General features: G+C 40.0%; 1 protein-coding gene across 1 annotated transcript; it reads left to right on the forward strand.

Annotated features, from left to right (window-relative positions):
- The first annotated feature begins 6197 nt into the window (after positions 1 to 6197).
- SERINC3 (serine incorporator 3) lies at positions 6198 to 20328 on the forward strand. Its single transcript, XM_087720410.1, has 10 exons — positions 6198 to 6334; positions 8949 to 9110; positions 11094 to 11251; positions 11794 to 11873; positions 13084 to 13221; positions 13935 to 14104; positions 15457 to 15547; positions 16186 to 16360; positions 18975 to 19196; positions 19550 to 20328. The coding sequence occupies exons 1-10, from the start codon at positions 6296 to 6298 to the stop codon at positions 19686 to 19688; spliced, it is 1374 nt and encodes a 457-aa protein (XP_087576536.1). The 5' UTR covers positions 6198 to 6295; the 3' UTR covers positions 19689 to 20328.
- The last annotated feature ends 1655 nt before the right edge of the window (positions 20329 to 21983 follow it).

Consider the following 21983-nt stretch of genomic DNA (forward strand, 5'->3'; position numbering starts at 1 on the left):
ATTTAGACAAGCTCTAGAATACAGTTGCAAATTTCCCAAGCACTGAATAATATATACTTATTAAGTCTTTGATGTGAAAGAAAAGTTTTATCAAAAGCCTTATCATTGAGAATTGTAAATCTGCAATCACAAACTAGATGGTAAAGATTTTCCCATACTTTAGATAGGATATAATGATTACACTACAATAAAACAGCTTTTTTTTACTTTATCCATTTAACAGGATAGTAAACATGCTATTAAACTGAGTTCACTTCCCGGTGACTACATGACAAGTGGAAGTGATCTGCCACTCATTTCTTTTACAATTGTAGAGGTCATACAGAATATATTTCAGAATGAAAAGTTGACGTGTAAGAGTTCTCTATGCAGTTTTTCATTTGTAAATGTTTTGTTGCAGGCCTGGGTAATATCTTTAGTGTTATGTTCTTGAAGAGGTAAACACTACTGAAATTGTTACCTGCATGGTAATAAAATGTCAGCAAATGGAAAACTAAGCTCACAGACTCCTGAAACCCAACCTTGATTTTATATATGTGTTTCCATAGTAAGTACATGTCTTTCAAGAAATATAGGTTAAATGGTACAGGACATGTAGAAAACTCATGCAGTATATCAGCAGCATGTTTGTTCCTTAAATGGTCTATTACATTATTAATCATTTATTCATGGTAAAATATAATTAAAATATAAACAGAGCATTTATCTAAAAAGGTACAGGAGTAAAACGTGTTCTAAACTTTTCATTTTATACCCTTGAGATTATATACAGGCTCTTTTTTTTAGTAAAAAGTAAGTTAAAGATAGTTTCAGTCAGGGGTCCTCAACCCCCAGTCCATTGACCAGCACTGGGCCACAGCATACCAGAAACTGGGCCACACAAACAAAGCTCCATTCTCGGGATGCAGGCAGCATGTGAAACCATGCCCCCTATGGTCCACGGAAAAACCTTTCTCCACAGAACCGGTCTGTTGCCCAAAAATGTTGGGGGCTGCTGGTTTCAGGTATGAGTGAGATAAAATTGTGTCATCGTGTTGCTGTCAATTCTTAGTTACCACACAGTTTTTCTCCAGGATGACCTGCCCCTAACCTGGTCCTTCAGATTTTTCAGTGGTACCACCATGATATTGAGTCCATTGACCTTGTGCTGATTGTCCTCTTTTTCTCCTTCCTTTCCTCTTTCACAGCATTATAGATTTTCTTAAAGAGACTTAGATCATTGTACTATGTGTCCAAAATATAGTAATTTGAACTTGGTTATTTGTACTCTTTAATATAGTTACATGCTCAGAGATGCACTTTGATGTCTGGACTACGAGTCTCACCTTGCCCTAACTAGAACGGATTGGTGGAAAGCAAACAGTTGCCCAAAACAGATGGCGCGCATAGATCTTTTGTTCCAATGTGCTCTCAATTCTATAACAATACATGGTACAGAAGAAGCACAGCAAACACAGAAATATTAAGGAAAGAAAAGGCAGCTGTCGTATCAATGGTACTATAAAGATTAAGAACTGCATAGTATTTTTGAGTATTGAAATGTAAATTCAAAAACTAAAAAAGGGAGAAAACCCCACCTGGTCCTACATTAAATGTTAATTGACTGTTATGAAAAGTAAATTGGATATGTGTGTGCGAAGTCTTTTCTCCTAAACTGCTTGACAAGTTGCAATCCCTGTCTCAAACTTGTCCAGGAGGGGAAAACTTGGTAGTAATTGGATGATATACAATTCGGGTACTATGAGTTAAGTGCCATTTATTATTCATTAATTATAGATTATTTAACTTTGAAATACTATAAGTTGTTTCTTCCTACTCTGGTATTGTATTACCATATATTTTATCTTCCTTCCAAACAGCTCATGGTTGCATACATTTTCTGCTGATAAGTAAGGCTCAGTGCATGGTGCACATTCATCCAACAACTTTCATAGTACAGGAGTTTGAAGCCGATTATCACAGACATAATGCAGCTACTTTAACCTGTTTAAAATAAAATTGAGACTGATAAAATGGCATTATGTGTAGAAATGCAGACATGGCCCACACTTCTGATGGTCCAAATGCATTCATTATTATCTTAAATATTTATGAAGTCCTGCCTTAGGACAAAACCAACTTTGGATAAATAACAAACCCAAAATAAGAATAGCTAAATGTTGCTGTTCTGGTCCAGAATTTCCTGCTAAATTGTTCCAAATATCCTGAAGTTGCTAAATGAAATAATTGAGAAAGTCAGCTAATACAGTTAATATATGTGCTCTGCCCTGTGACAAATCTTATTCAGTTCAGCAAATAAAAAGTCATGGGAAGAGAGCTGTATACCAAGGAGATCATGTGAAACTATTTCCTAGCCTGGGGGATTCATTTGCAAAATTGTGTAAACAATGCAACATCTGAAGTACTTTCTAGTGTTCTATAAAAATCTGGAATCTGAAACATTAGCAATGATGTTAAGGAGAACGTTAAACTATTTAAGGGGAAAACTATTAACTCTTTTTATTCAGTCACTGAATTTGGAAATGTATAAATACGCTAGGGAAAAAAGAGACAATGAGTTGGATCCCAGCTAAGTGACTGCTACTTGCTGAAATTAATTGAACCTAAAATAGTAATTTAATCTTAAAAAACTAAATGTCACACCATGGAAGGTTTTTTATATGTGAACACTGCTGTGAAACCATTATATGCAAAAAAGTCGAAAGATTCTGAAATACTACCAATGGAGGAATAGTTGGTGAAGATGACAGAATGAGCAGATAATGACAAAATTTACTTAGAGTAATGGCGATTCTTACATTTAGTTGTGACTGGAAATCTCTTATGGATTTTGAAAAAAGAAAATGGATCTATGGATTTGATAAATAGAAAGAGTATATTATGGGGGGAAAGGAGACTTTTCCAGGGGGTTCTTGAATTACTACAAGTTGTTTAGCATCCTTTAGAAGTTATGATAGATACTCCAAAAACTACTCATGATGTTATCCAATATACAGTCAATCCAGTGGTGGGATTTAGCCAGTTCTCACCACTTTGGGAAAATTGGTTGTTAACTTTCTGAGCAGTTTGGTGAACTGATTGTTGGAAGAAATAATTAGGGCAGAGAACCGGTTGTTAAATTATTTGAATCTCACCACTGAATTCAATCCTATCTCTTGTTGATTGTATGGACCAGGTCTCTCCACATCTTCTGCTCATGCCTTACTTCTTTTGAGTTTTTCTATGCTGTGGCTGGTGTCTGCTTTAATGGTGTCCAGGCACCAACTCTCCCAGAAATAATTGCTGCAGGCAATTCCCCCATATGATATGGCCAAAATAAGTGAGATGCAGTTTTGTGATTTTGTTTCCAAAAGCTACTAACACCCCAGTTTCAAAGTTATGGCCACTGCAGTCCTCGTACCGTTCTTCATCTCTACGACCAACCACAGAGATGCTGCAGAGCCCACCCCCCCACCCCCATATCTCTCCCCATCCTGCTCAGTCCCTTCAGGCTTTGATCTGCTCCCAACCCAGCCACTCAAGGGAGCTGAAAGACAAGTAGCAGATACTACTGGTGCATGCAGGACTGTGAGAGCTTGCAACTTAAGGCTGTATTCCCACTCAGCCATTCAAAGAGCCTAAAGCCAGACAAGAAGACGCTACCAGTTTGCGCAGGACTATGAGAGTTTGTAGGCCAAGGCCTTTTTCCCATTCAGCCACCCGGGGACCTGCAGGATTCAGCCTGCTCTTCAAGCAGATCCAGGGTCCAACAGCATGCATCATCTTTGTTTTTTTGTAGGGAAGCACCTGGTCAATGTAATGCAAGGCTCAGCTGTTTTGCAGAGGCTGCCTCATGGTAACCACGTACTATTCTGCAAGCAGTTTCTATTGTCCTATAGGCAGCTCAGTTCTATAAGGAGGCGCCACAAACTTCAAAATAAATGGAGTGTCTACATAATGGGAAGATGATCTCGGTCTACAAGCTCTTACAGCCTTGTAGGTCCCAGTAGCATCTGCTGCTCAGCTTTAGGCTCCCTTGAGGCTAAGATATCTAGGGATTTAAAGAGCAGGAAGTGGAGCACGAGATGCCCCAGAGGGTGGGGGAAGCCTTGGAAAGCTTAGGGCAGGTGAGTTAAGAAAAGGACTACCTGTATTATACAACTTTAAGAATGAACAGTAAAATATAAATGTACATATAACAGCTGTTAAAAAGAACAGAAATTATTTATTCTTATTTTTCCTCCTTTTCTATCTTTTTCACTTTTCTATTAGTTTTCCTTTTCTTGCCTTAACTTAAAATTTGTATTGATTTTTTTCTAAGTCATGTATTTTCCTATCTAATGAAATAGTAAAGATCAGATATAGGCTTGTCAGCATAGGGCGAATTAAAGCAATTGGAAATGTGAATTGGTGTTATTTTATACTATTTTGTACATAACAAACACCAGACTTTAAACATCCATTTTGTATATGTGCCAATTTGCATAAACAAGTGGCAGGGTTTGGACTGCATCTCTCATTGCCATCTTGCCTGTTTTAAGTTCTCCAACGCAGATGCTGTTCACAAATAGGCTCCCTCTCCCAATCATTTTGCAAAATGTGCTCTTCACTTCAAAAGATCTGGTGAACTGTAGAACATCTGTCTGTTTCCTAACACTGAAGCTGTTAGGAAAAACTTAAATGGCTTGAAAGATAAGGACAGAATATTAAGAAAATCCAAATATTTCCATTTTGCACCTCCTGCTGTACAGAGGATAGTTTAGTTCATTTTCTCAAGAGGGAATCCATGTCTGGCCCAAGCTATTTATTGCAAGCTCGGCTGATTGAGATAACCTTCTGGCACTTTCTGTTTCTTTTCCTACAACAGTCAAGAGAGCTAATCTTTTTTTTTAAAGTATGTAGTTAAGAATAACATTGAACAAAACCAGTAGTCTCTTGTTACACACTGAGGAAAATGAATGTCATCTATTTATTGATATGATTTACATTAACTGCCTATCTCCAACAGATAAGATGTCTGGGTGGTATACAAGGATTAATGCTACAATAGTAATATATCGCTAATGACAACCAAGTTTAAAACTGTAAACCTCAAATGATAAACACATTGCCTGGAGAAACATGAAATCCCTGATTTCACCCAAGGAATAATAAAATCAAGTCCAAAGCATTTCTTAATAAATCCCACTATGTTCAGTGTCATAACACTCCCAGGCAACTGTTCATTAAATTATAATTTTGAATGAGGCTCTGGAACAGATTTATTGCTAAATACCTGCTAGAGGATTCTGCAATCGGATAATCCACAGTTTGGATAAAGCAGAAAATTTTGGTTTTGATTGTTCAGGATTTAAGGAATATCTTGGATCCCTTTGCAAAATGACCCCTTTGCTATGGTAAATGTTGTTTCTAATCCCAATAATTAAACAATAGAAATATCTTCTTTCTTCCCCTGATCTTCCAAGCTGCTGAAACAATGCACCTAAATGGATCAAGTTTGAGCTCGTCTCATTCAAGACTAATAAAATGGCAATGAGCAGCAACATAATTCGGAAATTGTTTGCTAAAATATTTTGCTCGCTTTAAAAACTGAGCCCTTCAAGTCACTAAGCATTGGCAAGGTCTGTGAATTCATTTTAAAAACTCAGCTGTATTTTCGTTTCCATCCGAGATTTTTTTTTTTACTTGGATGGAGCACGTGGATTGCAGTTACAAACCCCCCTGGATACAGCGGGGTAGAAGCAGTTAAAACACACCAAGGCTTTCTTAGAGCAGCAGAACGCAATGGCGAATTCGCGCCAAACAACGATACCACGAAATGAACCTCTTCCTTCTTTATTTAGGCGAAGCAACCGCGCATTTACCAACGGTCGCCCCAGATACAGTACTGCATCCAAGTCTGCGTGACTGAACACGGGCGGAAATGCTTCTGCCCTTATTTCATCTCTTTTCTGCCCCGTGCTTTTCATCATCTTGAAAGTCTAACTTCCCCATTGGTCAATTCAGACAATAATCTCCCATCCATCATAACCCTCCACCCAATCAGCGCACTTCTCCTTTATTAGGCTTCCCCCACCCCCTAGCAGCTGCTAAGGTGGCCGCTATTTTTCTTTCCTGGCTTCGCGGAACAGCGGACCGAATCTTTCCATTGGTCGGTTCATTATTCTCCGCCCCCTCCCCGATGACAGGCTCGGGGAGCAGCGTAGGCGCGACCAATCAGCGCGTCCCGACAGGGTGTCGACTGGGCTAGCAATAGCGCTGGGTGCTCGAGATTGGAGAGAGTCGGAAGTGGCTCCGTGGGGGCATCGCTATCGCCATGGGGGCTGTGCTCGGGATCTGCTCTTTGGCCAGTTGGGTGAGTCCGGGAGGGTGGATGGGTGCTGCGGGGGGCGGGAGGGGGTGTGAGACTGAGATGGATCCCAGTCCAGATGGGGTGGATCCCACTCTTCCGGGACCCGGAATCCAGCAACCAGAGGGAAATGAAAGACGAACATCCGTAGCTTTGTATCCTACAAAGGAGCAAATCCTGCTGTGAGTTCTTATGGCAAATCGGGCAATTCGGACATCCCGATTATTGTTCTGTTATTATTGAGCGTGCATAAGCCCACCAACGTGCCTACCGTCCCTGTCCTACTATCCCCACTTATTCGTATCCATTTCCTGTATTCATAATCATGTTTATACTTATATCTGTTACCTTATATATGCTTGACAAAATAAAGAAATAAAATATTTCAGATCTGGGGGCGGATATATGTCTAAAGCAGGATACATAAACAAGGGGGCGGTGTCTTCTGCTCTTCTTTTGGGGTATCCGCCTAGCAACAAGCGAGACCCCCAAGAGGTTCGATAGGCTGTAATCCTAAAATCTGGGAGTGAACCTCATGTCCATTCGAACGAATATTAATTCTTCCAAGTAGTGTAAAAAAATAAGGCGTTCGATCAAACTATTTAAATTGTTTTATTAAATAATTTAAACCCATTGAACCAGAGAATGGGCGATAGGTAAAAAAACCCTACCAAGTTGTGGAAACATACACATTGAGTTATTTCATGTAAATATAGCTGTCAAGATGGTAGTAAAAATTGGATTATCTACAGCTTTGATTTTGTTTAAGGGTTTGTTTTGATTCTGTGGGTTGTACTTTCATTTCCTTCCATCCGTTTCCTGTGCCTTGTGATTTAATCTCTAAGAATTATACTTATGTCTCAGTCAGGAAATGGCTGCTGAGTCATAACCTTTTGAGTGGAGTGTGGTAGATGGCATGTCCACATAATAACCAAACCATCAAGGTGACTGGAGCCATCCCATTGTTTCTAACCCTTCTAACTTCTCTTTCTTTAAACCCAGTGAATTATTCTAAACAGGTTTAGGTGGTCATCCCTATTCCCTAAAAACAGTTTGGAACCATGGATATTTTTGTAGGCTGTATAGGAGAGAGATAACATCTATTCATTTCCACTGGTTTGCAGGCATTTAGAACAAAGGACTTTACAATGAAGACAAAAGGGAATATAACTATTTAAAGAAGGCAGAGATTGCAAAGTGAACAAAGGGCTGCTTTCATGTTTCTGCTCTTCAGAGAGGTTAAAACATTAAAATGCTTGGGAATCAGGGATGGTCAAAGCTTCCACTTGAGTGCCTCTGGATTGCTTTCAGTCTGAGCAGAACTAAGACTTATTCAAAGTACAAAGTGCTATGTTAGTTGGCTGGTATAGATTTTTCCTACAATAAAATATATTATGTATGTTGTGAATTACTAAACTTTCAAAAATAACCAATGCTACACTAATTTATATAGTAGTTCCATCCATTCTATACAACTATTGGAAAATTAAGGGTTTTCTGTTATTTAGTGTTGATATTTACATTTAATCTTCACCAGCCATCTTTTCAGTATAACAATATTTTTCTTTACCCTACTCTCTTAATTTGGGTGGCAATTTAATAACATGGAGTTGGTTATTGCCCAGAGTTGATACAGGTTAGGTGGAGTGCTCAACAATGTTCTAGTTAATATGAGCATGCAAATTGTGAATTAGGTATGAATTAAGATATGGAGCATGTGCAATGCACACATTGACGAAGTACAGCATTTCTACTACGTTTACAGCAATTCAGTAGGGCTGACTGGAGTCAACCCCCGTAGACAGTGGTGGGATTCAGCCTGTTCGCACCACTTCGGGAGAACTGGTTGTTAACATTCTGAGCAGTTTGGTGAACTGGTTGTTGGAAGAAATCATTAGGACAGAAAATTGGTTGTTAAATCATTTGAAACCCACCACTGCCCGTAGAGCAGCAGCCCCCAACCTTTTGGGCACTAGGGATCGGTTCTGTGGAGAGACGTTTTTCCATGGATCAGAGGGGGCATGGTTTCATGTGCTGCCTGCGTCCAGTGGATGGGCATTCACTTGTTTGCATGGACCAGTTGCTGACATGACACGGACCGATGCTGGTCCATGGACTGGGGGTTGGGGACCCCTCCTGTAGAGAACGCTAACCCTAAATATACTATGTCATGAGAAAGTAAAAATATATCACCAGAAATAAGTTTAATTGAAGGCTTCAGTTAAGAGAACTATATAACCTCTCATTAAGGTGGCTACCTGCAGAGAATTGGCATGATTTATTCATTTGGCTTTACTTCTACAACTTTCTTGCAATATGAGTACTTTGCCATTGTTCTTTAGGATGTCTAAGTGATCTGTTCATGCTAATCAGAGCGTTAAACTTGTATTGGACTGTTAATGTGCTAGAAATTAGTTCCCTCCTAATCATAAGACATTTCTATATTGGCTTTTCTAATTTGGCATTCAGTGTTTCAATGCATTTCACATGGTGTGTGCCCTGGTCACATATGGCCAATAGCACGATGACTACACTAAGACCATTATATATAATATCTTTGAAAGGATGTATAGTACTGCTAATACTTAAATATTCTCATGTATTCCTCTTTTTTTTATAGATTCCATGTCTTTGCAGTGGTGCATCATGTTTGTTATGTGGCTGTTGTCCTAACAGCAAGAATTCTACAGTTACTCGGCTGATTTATGCTTCCCTGCTTCTTCTTAGTACTTTTGTTGCATGCATCATGCTGGTACCAGGAATGGAGAAACATCTCAAAGAGGTCCTGAGGTTTTAAAATCTTGTTTATAATACACATCATTGGGCACTGATTTTCTTCAATTAAGATAGAGGCACACTGAAAGTTGAAAGAAAAAAAGAGTGGAATTTTTGTTGTCTTCTTAATAAGAAGAAGATCATTTTATTAGGCGCAATAAGACTCCAGTCCAGACTAATTTGAAAGATCAGCATTTCAAGTTAGGAGCTATGACCAAACTAGGAAGTTATTAAACATTGAGCCCTAGACATGAGCAAACTGAGTTGATTTGGTCTGTACCAGCATTAAGTCCTGAACCAGAATCTGCAGCCAGTCAAATATTTTATCTCCTTGGAAATTTTAAACAATGGCAGCATCTTCACGGACTCGGATTAATATACTGGGAATGCTTATACTATGGGAGCATTGTTATGTGACAGCTATTTTAGGATAGGATGAGCCAGCAGATCCTGGCATTCTGGGTGCAGGTAGCCTTTACCTAAGATCATAATTGAGCTTGAATTACAGTTGTAAGCTGTTATCATTAAGTGGGTCATATTTTGCATTTTTTTACCAGTCATTAAGTAAACACAGTCGTTACATCAGTGGATGCCATTAAGCAAATTCATTTTACCCACTAGGCATTTCTTTTTGCCAGAAACTGGAGGTAAACTCTGGCCAAACTTTAAATTGCAGTCCTGAGACTTATGGGATGCTGCAAATGGCCATAAAGGAGAACCAGTTGCTAAGTGCTTGAAATGTGACCAGTTGGGGATTTGTACAGTGTTGTATCTTCAACATTGAATTGTAAGTAGCTTTTGGGGCCCTGTTGTAACTTCAAACTGTCACTAAGTGACCGCTTGTAAGTCGAGGACTACCTATAGATGGTCAGCTTGACAACATGTCATACCTGGAGCGGTACAAAATAACAACTTATAAACCATGGATTTTCAATCATGATCATCATCTGTAAGACTAGGATTTGAAGAAAATGAATATTGTATAATCTACTTGTATATATTGTAAATATGACAGGGTCTTATATTTTTTTGACCCATGAAATATGGCCTTGGGCTTATTAAAGGGAAGGGCTTATTGTTTTTGGGTTGCCGGGCGGCTGCTCCCTTGCGACCAGGCTCCCGAAGAGCCGGGCACAGCCTCAGGGTCGAATGGCTGTGTTGCACTGTTGCAGCAGCAACACAGCAGCCATGAGATGACCACCCTCGCAAGCAGCCGCCCGGCAACGCCCCTTTCCAGCTGGGCACAGCGCCACTGACTGACCTAGCGGTACCTGGAAGGCACCAAGCAATGTGAGCGCCTGTTGGCTGCCCTCTGCCTTCCGCGGCTCGGCGCCTTCGGAATACCCCTAGGTGAGTGAATGGGGCTCTGCATGGCTGGAGGGGGTGGTTGCGTGAGCCGCTTTTCCGCTCCCCGCTTGCGTGACTCGCAGACTCACAATGCCCTTGGCTAACTCTACAGTACCTGCAGAGCCAGGGCATCTCCGCTGTTGGTGCCGCCCGCTGCTTGGGTTTTTTTTTGTGGCTTTCAAAGCACGGAGGATGGATGCTGCTCTGGAAGTACGGTCTATGGTACAACTATAGAGCGTAGTCCCAGGCAGTATCCTATGTCCGTGCTTTGGAAGCTGCAACGTAGCCCACAGCCATAGAGCGTACTCTGGGGGGGGGAGGGGATTGCCCAGCAACCCCCACTCTTCAGCTGAGCACAGCGCCGTTGACTGACCTAGCGGTACCCTGAAAGCACCAAGCAACGTGAGCACCTTTGCCCCCCACCTCGTTCCTGCAGCTTGGCACCTTCGGGATTTCGCTAGGTCGGCAAGCGGTGCTCTGCCTGGCCAGAGAGGGGGGGTTTGTCCATAGAGCTTATTTTTGGGGCGGAGGGGCTAATATTTTTGCCCATCCGAAATATGTGGCAAGGCTTTAGTGTCAGGACAGGTCGTATTTTCGGGGAAACATGGTAATTAAAATTTTTGAATGTATTATTCTCTTTTAGGTGCCTGGTTTTTGTGATGGCTTTGATTGTGAAGCTTTGGTTGGATATAGAGCTGTCTATCGAATCAGTTTTGCTATGGCTGTGTTTTTCTTCCTCTTTGCCTTACTTATGATACAAGTGAAATCAAGCAAAGACCCACGGGCTGCCATCCACAATGGGTGAGTTAAATGGAAAATGGGGACTAATCCCTTATTTATTTTGCCCACCACCTGAAATGATAATTTTCCAAAACTGAATGCATTTTAATTCAAATGTTAAACTAGGGAAACATTCATTATTCCAAGCAGGAAAATTGAATAACTACATGCCCATGAAATGAAACAGGATAATGACTAATTTCAGTTTATATAATTCCAGATATAAATTTAACAGGAGAAAGTAATCTGGTAATCTCTACATATTGCAAATAACAATTCCTTATTCTTGGCTATATTGGTAGTGTGATTGTTGTATGTTTAGTAAATTGCTTGAAGTTCCGGAGATTCTGATGGTAAATAAATAAATACCCAACATCCAAAATTTGGCTCATGTTCTCAGGGCATAGATATTAAAAACTGCCTCTTAATATAGTCCTTCAGTTAAAAATCACCAATGAGACTTATTCCTATAGCCAGATGCATCCCATTTGAAATATTTACTTTTGTTAGCTTAATATCGGCAGAGAAATAATTCTCCATTGTCTTCTTTATTTTTTCAATAGATTTTGGTTCTTCAAAGTAGCTGCAATTGTTGGAATCATGGTTGGGGCATTTTATATTCCAGAAGGGTCTTTCACAAGAGGCAAGTGTGCATGGATCAGGAAATGTCATCATTTATTGAACTATAATAGCCGGAAGTATTTTTTTTTAATGTCAAATAATATCCACTGAATGAAATGCTTATATAGACAAAGCCGTCTGATAGTCCAAGGAAGAATTACTAGAGGGGGATTTGGATGAATGTGTACCACCCAGTGGTTGGTACTGAATGCTCCACCAAGCTATTACAATCATAATGGCTTCAAGGAAGAGAGACATCTAATAGAAAACCACTCCTTTCATGTACATAGGCACACCCTCTGTACATAACACACATTTTCAAGAAAGCAAAGGTAAATGTTGTATAGGAGAGACAAGCTCCAAACTCTATTAGGCTATAAAACATGGCTTCCAGTATGATCACGAGGGAAAGGGAGTGATGTGAGCAAGCTATAATTTTCTTCCTCTTTGTAAGATTATCAGACTTGAGGATTGCTACTCCAGTAGTATGTTACCGCTCTAAGAGATAACAATAGAAGTGCAAATATGTCCTCTGCAGTATGTATAACCTTTCCCAATTTGCCATCCTAAGTTCTCTTCAAATGTATTAGGTCTTTATACCATCTTTTTTTTTATTTACTCAAGGCATACATGCCTAATGTTCCCATGTCCTATTTTCCTCAACAATAACCTGGTGGAGAGGGATGCCAAAGAGTGACTAGCCCAAAGCCACCAAGCCAGTCTAAGAGAGGACTAGAATTCATGCTTCCTGATTTCTAGGTCAGCAACTTAGCCACTGCATACAGTGGCTCTCCTATTTATATTCAAATCCACATTAGAGTTCTCAGCTCTGATAGTTCTCGAGTAGGATGGCTTATCCTTAAATGCAGTTCAAAGCACTCCTGGCTGCATGCACCTGAATTTATTTTAAAAGATTGCTTGTGAATTGTTTTAAATAGATTTTACCTGATCAGTAAATTCCCTGGCACAGCACCAACCAGAAAGACATTTTGTGTCACCTTCATAGCACCTGAAATAGCTTTATGAGTTTTAACAGGCGTACAAATTAAAGTATGTACAGTATATGAAAGCTGATAACGATTGATCAGCTTTCTGTCTTCCCCTATTTGGGTTATAGCCCCATCATTCACATCCCTGTTCAGTACATTACATGGAAGATGATTATTCTCTCTGGCTCCATTGAGATACAGTTACTCAGATGCTGTCATGATGGTAAATTTCTTTCTTTCTAGTATTATTTGGTTTTGGAACTGGGGGTGCCTTCCTCTTCATTCTCATCCAGCTGCTGCTGCTTGTGGATTTTGCTCATTCCTGGAATGAATCCTGGGTTGAACGGATGGAAGAGGGAAATTCCAGATGCTGGTATGCTGGTAAGTCATTTGGCTGATGAATAATAAAATGAAACAGCAGCTTTAATGCATGCTGCGTTGGGCTCCTCTTTGCTTGGGCAATTTATTGACTGTATTTAGAGCCATCTATTACAGTGCTTTTCAAACTTGGCAACCCCAAGACACGCATGTAAATTTCAACATACTGAGTTGAAAGTCACACATCTTAAAAAGAGGCCAAGTTTGAAAAACCTGCCCTACTCCATAGAACAAAAAAATGGGGTTGCCGTTAAAAAATGTCAGCAGTATTCATCTGAAGACATAGTTAATAGCAAACAAAGTCTGTATACGAAGAATGTTCTTAAGAACTGGGTATAGTTTTTTGTTTCCATTTGCATCCAGCTTTTTGGATATTCTACTGATCTTCGGTCGTGTCAGTTTTACTTCCTGATTTTGCTTCCTGATTGTATTGGATAATGCTAAAGAGGGATAATGCTGTGATTGTCAAATGCAGTGAGGGTTAAGTGCGTCTTAATATTGAAAAAGTACAAAACCTGCCACTATAAGCAAACTTTTGCTTTAGAATGTAGCTTTATGCACACTTGTTAGGATAAAATGATGCTCTCTGTGGAAGAGAAAACTAGGCTCTCCCTTCGTGAGAATAATTTCCACAAATGAATTGCATCTTTAAACAATATTGTTGGTCCAGTTTAGCACTTGAGTACTTCTAAGAGGGATCTGCTTGTTTTCTTCAGCTCTCCTGTCCTGCACCATTTTGAACTACATTATGTCGTTCATTGCTATCGTACTCTTCTATGTCTTCTACACAAAACCAGATGGCTGTATTGAGAACAAGATCTTCATCAGCTTTAATATGATCGCATGCATTGCTGTATCGATCACATCAATCCTTCCCAAAGTCCAGGTATGATGATGAAGCAGTGCTTTCAAATGAACAAACTTACAGTATTTTTTGGAGTATAAGACGCACCTTTTTCCCTCAAAAAAGAGGCTGAATATCTGGATGCGTCTTATACACTGAATACATCATTTTTTGCTTCCCGAAATCCCGCCCCCTTCACCAAAATGGTCGTGTGTTGCCTTTAGGAGGCTTCCAGAGTGAAGGCTGAAGGTTCAGGAGGGCAAAAATGAGGGGAAAAACGTGCCATTTCTTTGCTCAATTTTGCTTTCTTCCCCTCCCCCCAGAGCACTCTACAAGCCTCCTAAAGGCTATTCATGCCCTTTGGGGGGGGGGGAGGATGCATTTTCCTGAAAAATGAGCCGTTTTTGGGAGGCCTGGAGAGTGCAAAAACTTTTTTAAAAAATTTGCCTCTTCAAAATCTTGGAGCGTCTTATACTCCCAAAAATACGGTAATTGGTTTATTTTGCTTTAGGTGTTATATTGGAGGATTGTATATCTTGCAAATGCTTCTAAGAATAAATCAGTGAATACAGAACATAAATTATTTTGGTCAAGTTTGAGTAGCCTTTTAACGTAAGGACTAGATTTAACTTTGGGGATAGGGGAAAGGTTGGAGCAATCTGCTGATATAATAAGCCAGACACACAATTTTGAGTTTTGAGGAAAAAAATGGTTAGGTTTTTTTTTTTTTTTGGTGCTAAACATATTTGTGGACATGTACAACAGTTTGGATGCGTTTCCCCTCTTCAAAATGGTGAAAATCACATTGTGAGTTACTGATACTTTGGTTCTGTGGCTGATAAGAGAGTGTTCTTGTGGCTGCAAGAAGCAAGATGTGGATAGTTGTGCCCCAGATCATTTTTATGCCTCTGACAATGCTTAATGCTGAATAAAAGTAGTTCTTGATTTATGACTGGCCACTTAGAGCACGGAAAGCTTCTTATGACCCAATTTCAACGTTATAATGGCTGGATACATGCTGCAGTCATGTGATCTCATTTTTAGGCATTAGGCAGATAGTTCTCATGGCTACATGCAGCATCTTGCATCACAATTTTTGATATTTTTTGTTGGTTTCTGGTAGTTACTTCCAATTATTGACAAAATATGCCCATTGGGTAAAATGGACCATCTTCACAACTATCACAAAACATGGTGTAAAATCAGATCCGTTCACATGTTGCCTGACTCACAACCATAATTCCAGGCTCAGTTACGGCTATGTCGAGGACTACCTGTAGCCTGATACCGTAGCAGAAATGAAGCCTTTCTAGCTACAGCTTTAACCTCTTAAACCTTCATGATTATGATCATAAAATAATTTACATTATTAAAAATTACTTGTTCTCAAATAGGAACATCAACCTCATTCTGGGCTTCTCCAGTCTTCGGTGATTACTCTCTACACCATGTACCTCACTTGGTCAGCCATGTCTAACGAGCCCGGTAAGCTTCTATCAATGCAAATAGTATGACGGAAACAAAACCATTATGCTATATCCGTGATGGTGAACCTCTGGCATGCGTGCCTGAAGTGGCACGTGGAGCCATATCACCTTTTTAGCTATAGCTTTTAACCCATAGCGTCGCCCGTTCCTCTTCTGGGTTTCTTGCACACATGCACGTTCGATGATCAGCTGGCTTTTGCGCATGTGCTAGTGTCAGAAACTGGAAGAGCTGGTCTTCCATTTTCTGGCATGAGCATGCGTGCCGGCCAGCTGATCATGAGTGCATACTCACTAGTAACCGGAAGATTAGGTGGCTGGCGCGCATTGGAAACCAGAAATTCATTTTCCAGCACGCTCATGCCCCCTGGGCAGTTCCTCTTCCGGGTTTCGCCCCAGCTGCATGCGCACAAACACTTCCTTTTCACTTCACTCAGTACTATACATTTCAATTGTTTTCTTTAGAAGTACTTGAATTCCTTAAGAAACATCTTGCAAACACTTTGTTGTAGAGAGACTTCATTGTAACAAGTGCCAAATGCCTATTTAGGTTACTTGACAACAGACAACAGTAATTCTCAGAATTGTATATAATATATATGTTTATGTATATTTTCTCTTTAAAATGTTTCTTTTCAGAACACCACTGTAACCCAAGCCTTCTGAACATTATCAGCCAAATATCTACACCTACTTCCATCTCGTTGAATGCAACTGCTATTCCTACTCCTATACCAGAAAAATCACCTCAGTGGTGGGATACACAGAGCATTGTTGGGCTTATTATCTTCGTAGTTTGTCTCCTGTATTCAAGGTAAGATATGTTTTGTTTTCTGAAACTATTCTAATATAATCTATTATATATTATATTAAATTTGGATGTATGAAATAGAAACTTTCTCTTTAAATGAAGGGAAATTAGTTTTGATTGAAGTGGTGTCAATTACCTGATTAAAAGTACTTACAGTGTCTTCTAATTGTAGTAGGATTCGTGCTGATTAAACTCTTTTGAGTTAATCGACTAAATATTAGTTTTTAAAATTCAATTTGTTTTAGCTGAAATTTGACCATTGTTGATCTTGATGTGAAAATGATCGTTTTTAAAGTGCTCTAATGAGCTCCGAAGAGCTTGCATAACATTTCCAATTACAGTATTTTTTGGACTATAAGATGCTCTGGACTATAAAACACACCTAGCTTTTGGGGAGGAAAGCAAGAAAAAAAATCTGCCTCCGCCTCCCAGTAATTTGCCTCCTTGCAGCAAACAGCAAAGACTAGTCAGCTTCAGCACAGCCTGATTTAGCACAAGCAGCTGATTGGCGGTTGAATCGGCCTCCCAGAATACCAACAATCAGTTGTTCTAGGCTGCAGGGATTGCCGCCTCCGTGTGTCCCATTTTTGGCCTCCGCACATCCTATTTTTGGCCCGTTCCAGGCGGCGGGGATCGCCGGCAGCAGCAATACCTACCACCTGGAACAGGCCAAAAATAGGGTGCACGGAGGTGGCAATAGGTGGTGGCGATTCCCGCAGCCTGGAACAGATGATAGTCAGTATTCTGGGAGGCCAAACAGTCTTCTGATTCAGGAATGGCCATGGTTGTTGCAGTTCACTTCTGTGCAAAAGCCTATTTAGCCCCAGCTTACCTGTGATTCAAGCGTGAACTCTGAAACAGGATAATTTACCATCTCTGAACAAGGAAGTGTGATCAAAATTGGCATATTATTGGAATTGGAAGATACCAGAATTAAGGAAAGAGCATGAGGTTGCATTTTTGTATCTCAAATCTTGCCACAGGCCACCCACAAGAAAGTGAGTGTGGTCTTAATTTTGTATCCAGACAGACCTAAACCACTGTTCCCTCTAAGGTGCGCGGCTGCCTGGCCGCGCACGTGGCAAGAAAACACCACGCAGCCGTTTCTAACTGCGCACGGTGATTTCTGTCACAGGCTCCGGTAGCTGAGGGGAATATCTGCTGCTGCCTCCTCCTCCTCCAACAGCACTGCCGGATTTGCCGCCAACGCTGCAGCCGAGGTGAAGCCTCCAAAGCTCCCGCAGGCGCCCCCGCCCATGGCAGCAGCGGCGATGCCTCCCCCTCCGCTCGGAGCACCTGAGCTGGGCTCTGGGTTACCCCTGCCACCGCCTCCACTGTGCTTTTGAGAAGCCATGAGGCCTTTTTTCCTGCTCCCGCCCCCTCCGCCCCCTTCCTACTAGCTCCCGCGGCCAAATGGCTCCTCAAAAGCACGGCGGAGGAAGGGGAAGGGATAACGCGGGGGCCAGCTCAGGTGCTCTGCGTGGAGGTGCCTCTCCCAGGGGTAACCCAGAGCCCAGCTGAGATGCTCCGAGTGGAGGGGGAGGCACTGCCGCCGCTGCCATGGGCGGGGGCACCTGCGGGAGCTTTGGAGGCTTCACCTTGGCTGCAGCGCTGGGCAGCAAATATGTTGGTGCTGTTGGAGGAGGAGGCGCAGCAGCTATTCTAGTGGCGGCGGGGGCTCGTTGGCATCTTCAGCGGCAGCCCTGCCCCCTGTGAAAAAAATCGAAGATGGAGCAGATCCACGCAGATGACATTGTTGCAACATGACTGGAGGAGGAATTCTGAGAGTTGAAGTCCACAAGGCTTAAAGCTGTCAGGTTTGAAGACCCCTGGGGTTTTTTTTCCTAAAGGGTTAGGGGTGCAAGGGTCTTGTAACTTGACAGCTTTAAGACTTGCATGCTTCAATGCCAGAGTTCCTGAGCCAACATGACTGGAGGAGGAATTCTGGGAGTTGAAGTCCACAAGGCTTAAAGCTGTCAGGTTTAAAGACCCCTGGGGTTTTTTTTCCTAAAGGGTTAGGGGTGCAAGGGTCTTGTAACTTGACAGCTTTAAGACTTCCGTGCTTCAATGCCAGAGTTTCTGAGCCAACATTTTGGTTGCTAAGCAGGACCGTTGTTAAGAGATACTGATATTATATAACACTTTTAATTAAGCGGGTACCTTGAATAAACATAACTTAAGAGTTTCAAATAACACTGATTTCATTGTTGTCTTAGGTGACATCTGTGAAAAAAGTTCAGGTGCTCAGGCATGAAAATATGCCGCTCAAAAACTATACTTTTCTGCTCACACTGAAAAAAAATTAGAGGGAACATTGACCTAAACCCAGACTGAAAAAGTCCAGATAATCTGCAGAACTTTGATTCAGACCCACTATTTTCTCAACCACTTTCCTCATGTAGGTTAGAGACAGGTTGAGCGATTGCTGAGTTGGAATGATGGTTTTTTGAGAAGGGCCATATAATTATTTCCTTTAACTATGTACTGTGTTTGCAGAACCAACAGTAGCTGAAGGAATTTTCATAGAATTTGAATAATGCTGAACAGCTGTAATTTGGTTAAAAGTGTCCTTTTTTTTATAAGCTAGATTTCTGAAGCCTCCTTCCTTGTTTTGCAGCATCCGGTCTTCTAACAACAGCCAAGTGAACAAGTTGACGCTATCTGTCAGTGACAGTGTCATTCTGGATGATACACCAAATACAGCTGATGGAGAAGATGGAGAAGTCCGCCGGGTTTTGGACAATGAAAAGGATGGTGTCCAGTACAGCTATAGCGTCTTCCACTTCTTGTTAACTCTCGCTTCCCTCTACATAATGATGACTCTTACAAATTGGTACAGGTGAGTATATTCTTGACAGCAATTTTAACCAAAAAAACCTTACCGCTGTAGATTGCTAACTCAATATGGGATTGTTTATATATTAAGAACCTTTTTTAAAACAATCAGAAATTTAATGTTGATTTTAATTTTTGCACAAAACTAAAGATAGGATTCATCTTGTGACAAGTGTCCTAAAGGATTTTCTTCTGTATATGCTGGGAAAGATGTAAATATAATTTCTGAATACTACTTCTGTATTAACCCCAAATATCTAGCAAGCATACACCAAAAGGCTGTGTAATTCGAATTGAATTAGCTGAAGACTTTCTACCAGTTGATTGAAGCATGTACCATTTTTATTAATTTTATAGTCCTGATGCTGAAACGAAAACACTGAAAAGCAAATGGCCAGTTGTCTGGGTGAAGATCTCCTCAAGCTGGGTTTGTCTTCTTATTTATGTCTGGACTTTGGTGGCACCCCTGATCCTTACCAATCGAGACTTCAATTAAATGGTAACTTCTGTGAAAGCATGGAGATATGACGTTCTGCTCTGCTGAAAGCCAAAAGTTATGTATTGCTTCGTGGACCTAAGACTCCAGGCATCATTCCTACAACAGGCAGACAAATAGAAGTCTAACTTGTGTAATGCTTAATGCAGAATCTAAGCGCTGTACATATTAACGTGTTAAATTCAAAGTTAGCATTCCTGTTATCTACTACAGCTGTGCTGTTGAAGGATTTCGTAAAAAGCTTGTGTAAACATTATCGCTACTGGAAGTGTGAACGGAAAGTAATATATTCTAAAGTTGTTTGGATATTTCACTGTATGGAAGTGAGTACCATTGCTACATTGCTTTACATTCCATTTCAGGAAAAAAATGTATCTGATGGAGCTTTGAATAATGGATAAAGTGTTTTTCTTAACAGAACAGCATACTAATGTAATATACCAAGCCTATAAATGGCAATTTTTGGGATCATTGTAGAAAACAAATTTTGTAAGAATCTAGCATACTGCTAAACTTTTACTTTAAACACATTCAAGTCATGCTTTTTGAAACAAGCAAACTAACAAGCAATGCTTGTTAATATATCATTCCACTGAGTTTGACATTATTTGCACTATAAATATGTTGGATTAAAACTAAATTTTTAGTGTCATTTTTGGTGCCTGGTTGTTTCAGCAGTTCTGCATATGATTATCATCTAGCCCAAGCAGTGAAGTTGGTTTATGTCTAAAGGTAAGTCATCATACAACTTACTTGTGGTGTTAGGCAAAGAACCTCCACATGGGGCTCTTGAGTCATATGTTCATATTCTAGTATAAAAGTTTAGTTGGCACAAGCACTAAAAGTACCTGTTTACTTTTACTCTACATAGTCTGTACATTGCACAGAGAGACAACTGTGCTCAACTGATTCCCGGCTTTAGTTGTAGTCCCCTATGCTGATGCCCATCATTCTGATAACTTCAACATGCAGGAAAGCAAGAAGCAGCTTGAAAAACAAATTCATCTTCGCAAATTGCATTTTTCACTTACATCTAATTCAGTTTTATGCATTTTCCTTCACCATCCTGCAGAGTTACACTAGTTAGGCTTTAATAGATCTGGACAGTCGCTTCAATGATATTAAAACATTCATTGAAACAGCATGTTTATATATTAATATTTTAATATTAATAAGATTTAATATCCACTCATGCAGACAGACTGTTCATTTTATAAAGTGCAGTATAAAAATAAATGTATATACTCTAATTCTGTACAGAGAGAGAATAAAACAGATCCATGAACAAAACTGCAAACTTAGCCATAGAAAACAAAGCACCTCAATTACCCTCTGGAAAAATTATTACCATTTTTCTACTTCGGATACAGATTAACAAAGACAATTTGACATTTGTAATGAATTGCCAATGTCTTTTACTTAAGGCTTAATATTCTTTTACCACATCTGCTTGGATTTTGTTTATAGAAAAACTAATATTAACAAAAAGATTCCTATGACCAAGATGCCAGACAATTTGCATATTAACTAATTTCTTTACTTTTAAACCATATATGCTTAACTATAGGCACAACATCTATGTCTTAGCTCTGCCAGTACTGCTTCTAAAACTAATTCTACAGATAAACAAGATAAACATGGAGGGCAATTTAGACTATGCATTTTAGAGGTAAATAATAGCCACAAATTTTACAGAATCTACTATTCCAATATACCTGGGGAAAGAGATGTATACCAATAAAATGTTTAGTACAGGGTGCTCAGTTATTTAAGCAAGAGCTCTTTAGATTGTTACAAAAAATTAAACACTAGGAAAAAAGAACCATGGCATTTTAAACTTTTGATATCATCATCATCATTCATTGTCATTTGAAACTCTTCTTATTTAACGGAGAAAAAATAGATTGGGTAAAGTATACTTTAGAATAGTGTCCTAGAAATTATAAGCTTCCACGCTTTGCTAAAGAAAAATCTTTCCTGACACTGATTTATAAAACATTTTGTGATTCAGACTAGTTCCTTTATAAATTCAATTTCAGCTGCCAAAAAGCCTGGCAGTTTTGATTTTTCTGCATAAAAATTACTTCCAATAAGGAAAAGAACATGCATTTTAACATATACTTCTCATTTCTAAATTTCACCAGCACTTCCCTACAAGAACACATAAGCAGAAAAGTATATATTGTACCGCCTTCTATATCTTTTTTCTCTATGTGACTGTAGGGGAAAAACCCACCAATGTGTCAAGAGCAGCGTAGAAACCAGTTTCATGTCTGTTTAGATAGCTATAATACC

This window comes from Thamnophis sirtalis, unplaced genomic scaffold (assembly GCF_051295495.1).
Source record: "Thamnophis sirtalis isolate CommonGarterSnake01/CBP01778 unplaced genomic scaffold, rThaSir2_p1.2 scaffold_7, whole genome shotgun sequence".
Classification (NCBI taxonomy): domain Eukaryota; kingdom Metazoa; phylum Chordata; class Lepidosauria; order Squamata; family Natricidae; genus Thamnophis; species Thamnophis sirtalis.